The sequence below is a fragment of the Kryptolebias marmoratus genome, linkage group LG7 (genome assembly GCF_001649575.2).
Source record: "Kryptolebias marmoratus isolate JLee-2015 linkage group LG7, ASM164957v2, whole genome shotgun sequence".
NCBI classification, from domain to species: domain Eukaryota; kingdom Metazoa; phylum Chordata; class Actinopteri; order Cyprinodontiformes; family Rivulidae; genus Kryptolebias; species Kryptolebias marmoratus.
The window spans coordinates 5,081,000-5,088,292 of NC_051436.1; the positions used below are offsets into that span (position 1 = coordinate 5,081,000).

Sequence of the window (7,293 nt, forward strand, 5' to 3'; positions counted from 1 at the left end):
AAAGAACAACCCTAACAAAACCTAAACTTGACAATAATAGTATATTTATTCTACAAGGACTTTTTGCTGACAAGTTGTTGTCACGGTTTTTTTCAGGCTTCTGACCCACGTACAGAGAAACGCTCAGAAGGAAACCAGAAATCAGATAAAGTATGTTTATTGAAAAACCAGCAAGTAACGAACTGTTAGGCGATCTGGAATGACCCCTGCCTTGTGGGTAATCAGGTACTCTGAAAGACAGAGACTACAAAGACTTTTTTTGCTGACAAAAAAATGTTCTTTTAAAAAAAATAGGACTACAGACAGTGATTGTTAAAATACAACTAACTTTGGGATAGAAATATATTAACTAAAACAATGTTTAGGGTTGTTTGAAGTTGTGTGTTTCAGTATTTTAACTGTTTTGGGGTTTTTTTAGGTGTGTGTGGAGGGAGGGTGTTGCACCGTGATGACCGATAATAAACTCCATTCAACATAAACACAAACACCACAGAGAAAATGTACAGATAACAAAGAACACACTGATGCAACGTAACCCTCTGAGGAATTTTTAGTCATGCAGTTAATTTGTTTGTTACCTTGACTGAACTTGACTTTGAGTTTCCACTCAATACAATTAAATCTTGATTATAAAGTGATCTGACTGGTTTTAGAGTTGGCTGAACACTTTTATAGCACCGGGATATATAAATATACGTTTGAGCCCGTGGATTTAAACACACCACAGCTTACTCAGTGAGCTGATGTCTAAAGAGCTTCTGGAAAACTGTTCTATTTTCAGCATATTTAGTCTTTTTCTGGGTGTTTTTTGAAACCTAGAGCTGCATCCAATATCAAACGTAAGTTTTTAAGTTCCTCTACATAACAGACTTTTTATTTTTTATCCAAACTCTGGGGAAAATGTTTTGGTTATTCTTCCTGGTGAAATACATTGGGACAGTTTTCTCAGTCTTCAGTTGTGAGCCATAAAAACTTAAACAAATGTTAAACTTTGCTTGATGTTTGTGACAACTTGACAGCTCTTTGTGCTCCTATGAGTCAGAATCAAAACTGTACCTTGGAATGTTTTTGTTAGCTTTTGCTGTAAGTAATTATGAGTAAATATTTTAACTTTTCCTGATGGTTAATTAATCTTTAATACGTATGATGGTGAATTTTACATGTAATCGTTTGCCATAGTATTTGCTTGTTATTAAAATTGGGTCTCTGAGTTTTCTTGCCCAGCAGACATGGATGTTGATTATTCTGCTTTTAAAAATGATCAATGTTGATGAATTTGTCTTTGTCCAGCTTCTTCTTGTTTTATTTTAAACTTTCTCATAATTAGAGTTAGACCAATGAATCACCGTGGAAGATCTTGTCTCTTCTTTGTATTCTTGAAGAAGTTTTGATTTTCAGCTTATGATTTTTATTTCCTTTTTCCCAGTAGCCTTGGCTGTTGCACTGATCCACTTCAAACACCATGACCATATGTGGTAGACTCATAAAGTTTTTTGGACTTTTGGGATCAGTCTTTTTAATCCTGCTTATGTCTTATGGATGGCACATGTCTCAAGAAAAGCAAGGTAAGATTTATTTACATTTCTTACTGTTCCTGCAGAACAATTCTTTTCAATAAGAACAGTTTGCAATGAGATGCAAAAAACAGAATCACACCCTCAGCCTTAAGACTTGGAATTTAAGTGTTTGTCTGTCAGAGGAGGGGGGATATATTTTATTTTTGGGAATTGCAAATTCCCAAAAAATGTTTTTTGCATCCCACTGTAGAAGTTTGAAAGAAACATATATTTTGTTTCCTAACATACATTAATCCAGCTCTTTAGTGTAACTAACCGAATGATTTTTGTTTCGTTACTATGATTAATTAAAAACATTTGTTGTAGTTCGCACTTTTGGTGTCTGTTTTGGGTTTTTCTGTTCTCCCTGGCCCCTGCTACTCTGCTCCTTTTCTGCACCTGCGTCAAAACCTGCCAATCACTTTAGTCACCCCTCCATCAGTCACCGGTGTCAGTTCCTGTGTTGTGTTTTGTGGGTTGCTGGAGTTCCGTTAATGCTCTGCTTATTTTTTTTTTTATTCTGCAAGACTACCTGCTGCCATTTGGTCCTGCTGCATAATCCATAAAAAAATAATATATTTTACATTTTCTATTTTTGCAGGGAGGCTCTATCAGCTGCAGGATCTGAGAAAGCAGCTGGTACAAGAACAATGCCAAGAACACAAGAAGGCGAATTTAAAGGGGAACAGTTTGGAAGACCTAAGTCAATCAAAGTTGAAGAACTTCATTGTGGATGATAAACATGGCATTATCTACTGTTACATTCCAAAGGTAATGTGTGCGTTACTGCTTTCACTCATCAGTAATAACATTTGGCCCACCTACTAAATACTGAATTAAACCTTGACTTGCTACCAAATCAGCCCTGGCCTCTTAGAGAACATTTAGGGTCCAGTGGGGAATGGGGTAGGGGCTTTGTAGATTGGACTTGCAACAAATATCAACAAATCACATCATTTTGATCCTTTCTGTTGGCTAAAAATAAGCACAGTGTACCTGAGACATTAGCTGGTATTTGGTCTTTCCTGATTAGTTACATATTTTACTTTGAAGGTCCTCATTTTAATGCTTTTACCTGTTTTTTTTATTTGAACCAGTACATAGCCAAACATTTTCTGGGACATCAATAATGGACATAGTTGCAAACCACCAGCCTTTCTAACTACTTTGCTTAGGCACACAATGACAAAATGCCAGCATAGTTAAAGACTGTAATCCATATCTTGTCAACAGGTGGCATGCACCAACTGGAAAAGAGTTTTGTATGCCCTCAACCAGGGTGAGCCATATCCTGACCTTGTTTCAATAAAATCTTCCACAGTTCACAAACAATTCAAATTTACTCTCCTGAATGACTATTCAAGAACAGAGATAAAGGTCAGTTCTGCCATTTAAATCAGTTTTGACCTGACAATTACAAATAAATGACTGATGTGTGTTTATTTGCTCTGCAGGCGAAACTAAGGCATTACACCAAGTTCCTGTTTGTCCGAGACCCATTTGTTCGTCTCGTCTCTGCTTACAGAGACAAGTTCCTTCATAACGATCCATACTTCTATGAGAATTATGGTAGGAACATGTTGCGTCTCTACAACAACCAGCCCGATCCTCCAAAAACAGAGAAGGCATTTAGGTTAGGCATTCGTCCCTCATTTTACAACTTCATTCAGTACCTGCTGGACCCACAGACAGAAAGGAGCGCACCCTTTGAGCCTCACTGGAGGCAGATGCATCGCCTGTGTCACCCCTGTCTCATAGAGTGAGTTCATCATTATCTGCAAGACTAAAACTCTTGAACACCTTTGAAACACATCAGAGTCTTATAGTCTGGTTTTCATTTCAGGTATGACTTTATCGGCCATCAGGAGACTCTTCAGGACGACGCCCAAGAGTTGTTGAAGATGTTAAAACTGGAGGACAGTATTACGTTTCCTTCTGCTTATGAAAATGTGACTGATCGTGATTTTCTATTGAACTGGTTCAGGGCAGCGCCCCTGGAGGACAGGAGAAAGTTGTATGAGCTTTACGAACAAGACTTCAGACTTTTTGGCTACAGAAGGCCGAGTGAATTACTTGATGATTGAGATTGACGTCACGTCCTGTTTACTAATGCTAGCCATACTCCTACAACTACTTCTAGTTTCTTAGTTTGAGGTCACTGGAGGTAATGGTTCAAATATTTTAACATATTAAACTCTAAAAAGGAACACCCATTGAAGACATCCATACACCATTTTTTATTGTTACATCTTTATGCAAATAGTTGCATCATCAGGCGCCTACATAATGTGAAACTGGTGCCTATAAGTTTCAGTATTCATGTTTTATGCTTTAATTGGTAACATAAACTAGTCATGGCCCATTATGAACTGGGTTTCTTTGTCAAAGTGTATTCAAATTTCTACAGGGGAAGACCAGTTAGATAAAAATATAAGTGACTGCATAATTATTCACCCCCTTTAAAGTGACTGTCCTAATTCAACTTAGAGAAAAGATTATTGAAAAGTACAAACCAGGAGATGATTCAAAAGGATGTTTCAGGCCCTCATAAACTGACTGACTGTGAGGAAGGTGAGAGAGAACACCAAGACACCTGTGAGAACTCTGGAGTTCTGAGCTTCAGCAGATGAGATGGGAGAGACTGAGCTACAACAACTGCTGCCGGGGATCTTCACCAGTCTGAGCTTTATAGGAGAGTCACAAAGGGAAAGCCACTGTTTAAGAAAACCAGAGTTTCACAAACTCTTGTATGAGATGAAATACAAACTCCAAATTCATATTTTGACATTGGCCTTTTTAATTTTGAAAAATGTATCAAGTAGAAAACGCAGTTTTGGATCATCTCTTTTAAAATGTAAAAACTTAAGCCTAAACAGAGCTTTTCTTAGATTATAAATGTCTAAAAGACTAAATTTGATCAGATACATAATAAGTATTGTAATAATTGTCAGGTTGGGTGGAGATTGTGACAAATCCAAAGCACAGACTGATACTTGTTCAAGGAATAAAATAATTTTATATAAAAGGAAAAAAAAAAAAACAAGGCTGATGAGGCAGCAAAAACAAAACTCAGTACAAAACAAACTAAATCTATAGTTAGAGGTAAAACATGAGAAGACAGCAAGAGAAACAGGACAATGGACCAGCGAGTACATGGAGGAAATGACCAAGTTTTAAATGCAGAGGGTAATTAGGGAAAGTGGGCACAGGTGAGCGATTACAATTATGAGCGGGTGGAGATGGGCGTGGCAGGTAAACAAGTGATGACAGAGGACATGTAAACAATGACATGAAACAAAGACAAGGAATAAAGACTGAACAAAACAAAGGCAACTAAATAACAAAATAAAAGCAAACAATCAACCCAAAAGAAAACTCAAAGAACAACCCTAACAAAACCTAAACTTGACAATAATAGTATATTTATTCTACAAGGACTTTTTGCTGACAAGTTGTTGTCACGGTTTTTTTTCCAGGCTTCTGACCCACATACAGAGAAACGCTCAGAAGGAAACCAGAAATCAGATAAAGTATGTTTATTGAAAAACCAGCAAGTAACGAACTGTTAGGCGATCTGGAATGACCCCTGCCTTGTGGGTAATCAGGTACTCTGAAAGACAGAGACTACAAAGACTTTTTTTGCTGACAAAAAAATGTTCTTTTAAAAAAAATAGGACTACAGACAGTGATTGTTAAAATACAACTAACTTTGGGATAGAAATATATTAACTAAAACAATGTTTAGGGTTGTTTGAAGTTGTGTGTTTCAGTATTTTAACTGTTTTGGGGTTTTTTTAGGTGTGTGTGGAGGGAGGGTGTTGCACCGTGATGACCGATAATAAACTCCATTCAACATAAACACAAACACCACAGAGAAAATGTACAGATAACAAAGAACACACTGATGCAACGTAACCCTCTGAGGAATTTTTAGTCATGCAGTTAATTTGTTTGTTACCTTGACTGAACTTGACTTTGAGTTTCCACTCAATACAATTAAATCTTGATTATAAAGTGATCTGACTGGTTTTAGAGTTGGCTGAACACTTTTATAGCACCGGGATATATAAATATACGTTTGAGCCCGTGGATTTAAACACACCACAGCTTACTCAGTGAGCTGATGTCTAAAGAGCTTCTGGAAAACTGTTCTATTTTCAGCATATTTAGTCTTTTTCTGGGTGTTTTTTGAAACCTAGAGCTGCATCCAATATCAAACGTAAGTTTTTAAGTTCCTCTACATAACAGACTTTTTATTTTTTATCCAAACTCTGGGGAAAATGTTTTGGTTATTCTTCCTGGTGAAATACATTGGGACAGTTTTCTCAGTCTTCAGTTGTGAGCCATAAAAACTTAAACAAATGTTAAACTTTGCTTGATGTTTGTGACAACTTGACAGCTCTTTGTGCTCCTATGAGTCAGAATCAAAACTGTACCTTGGAATGTTTTTGTTAGCTTTTGCTGTAAGTAATTATGAGTAAATATTTTAACTTTTCCTGATGGTTAATTAATCTTTAATACGTATGATGGTGAATTTTACATGTAATCGTTTGCCATAGTATTTGCTTGTTATTAAAATTGGGTCTCTGAGTTTTCTTGCCCAGCAGACATGGATGTTGATTATTCTGCTTTTAAAAATGATCAATGTTGATGAATTTGTCTTTGTCCAGCTTTTTATTGTCTTATTTTAAACTTTCTCATAGTTAGAGTTAGACCAATGAATCACCGTGGAAGATCTTGTCTCTTCTTTGTACTCTTGAAAGCGTTTTGATTTTCAGCTTATGATTTTTATTTCATTTTTTTCAATAGCCTTGGCTGTTGCACTGATCCACTTCAAACACCATGACCATATGCAGTAGACTTATAAAGTATTTTGGGCTTTTGGGATCAGTCTTTTTAATCCTGCTTATGTCTTATGGATGGCACATGTCTCAAGAAAAGGAAGGTAAGATTTTATTTACATTTCTTACTGTTCCTGCAGAACAATTCTTTTCAATAAGAACAGTTTGCAATGAGATGCAAAAAACAGAATCACACCCTCAGCCTTAAGACTTGGAATTTAAGAGTTTGTCTGTCAGAGGAGGGGGGATATATTTATTTTTTGGGAATTACAAATCCCACTTAAAAGATGTAGTTTGTTGTATTGAAAATCAAACAAGACTTATACAATCCATAACAAACAAACACACTGAGACAACCTAAGAATGCTTAACTATTCAACCCTGTGGTTGAAAAGTTGATTCTGGGATTTAATGCACATGAAAAAACAACTCTTCAGTTTTATGTTAGGTTTTTGTTGGGGTTTATTATTATTTGTTTATTTAGTTAAAACATTTTTTTACAGTTTTCTTTTATTAATCTGGATAATTTTGTGTAAGTTTATTACTTCTGTTCAAATTGAAATTATATTTAAATTCCAGGTTATAAGGCAGTAAAACAAGGAAAATACCAAGGTGGTGGAGGGATGGGTGACGTGTCAATATTTCTTGCAACTCACTATAGAAGTTTGAAAAAAACGTTAATTTTGTTTCCTAAAATACATTAACCCAGCCCTTTAGTGTAACTAACCAAATGATTTTTGTTTCGTTACTTTGATTATCCATCCATCCATCCATCCATTGTCTTCCGCTTATCCGGGGTCGGGTCACCCCTCTCTTCACCCGAGTGTCCAAAACATGCGGCCGCAGATCAGATGAAACGACAACAAAGTCGATCATTGAACTGCGATCTAGGGTGT

The 7,293-nt window shown here is 36.3% G+C and overlaps 2 protein-coding genes across 3 annotated transcripts in view; both read left to right on the plus strand.

Moving 5' to 3' along the window:
- Positions 1-447: 447 nt before the first annotated feature.
- LOC108242860 (carbohydrate sulfotransferase 12) lies at positions 448-4,651 on the plus strand. 2 transcript variants are annotated; one of them, XM_025008533.2, is made up of 6 exons: positions 448-839; positions 1,427-1,565; positions 2,158-2,327; positions 2,790-2,933; positions 3,011-3,315; positions 3,400-4,651. In XM_025008533.2, the coding sequence occupies exons 2-6, from the start codon at positions 1,463-1,465 to the stop codon at positions 3,638-3,640; spliced, it is 963 nt and encodes a 320-aa protein (XP_024864301.1). In that variant the 5' UTR covers positions 448-839; positions 1,427-1,462; the 3' UTR covers positions 3,641-4,651. The 2 variants fall into 2 exon arrangements, with proteins under 2 accessions (XP_024864301.1, XP_017283484.1); XM_017427995.3 differs by having other exon boundaries at positions 1,430-1,565.
- Positions 4,652-7,020: 2,369 nt separating this feature from the next.
- LOC112450934 (carbohydrate sulfotransferase 12-like) overlaps positions 7,021-7,293 on the plus strand; it is a 2,964-nt gene continuing 2,691 nt past the window's right edge. Inside the window, exon 1 of the mRNA XM_025008517.2 lies at positions 7,021-7,029. Within this exon, the coding sequence (XP_024864285.1) occupies positions 7,021-7,029 (9 nt within the window). The remainder of the gene's footprint in view (positions 7,030-7,293) is intronic.

Bases quoted from the DNA above. Each gene is read 5' to 3' on its own strand.
- LOC108242860 (XM_025008533.2), top strand. From the start codon at position 1,463: ATGACCATATGTGGTAGACTCATAAAGTTTTTTGGACTTTTGGGATCA. The intron at 1,566-2,157 runs GTAAGATTTATT...CTATTTTTGCAG, and splicing joins CATGTCTCAAGAAAAGCAAG to GGAGGCTCTATCAGCTGCAG. The intron at 2,934-3,010 runs GTCAGTTCTGCC...TTTGCTCTGCAG, and splicing joins ATTCAAGAACAGAGATAAAG to GCGAAACTAAGGCATTACAC.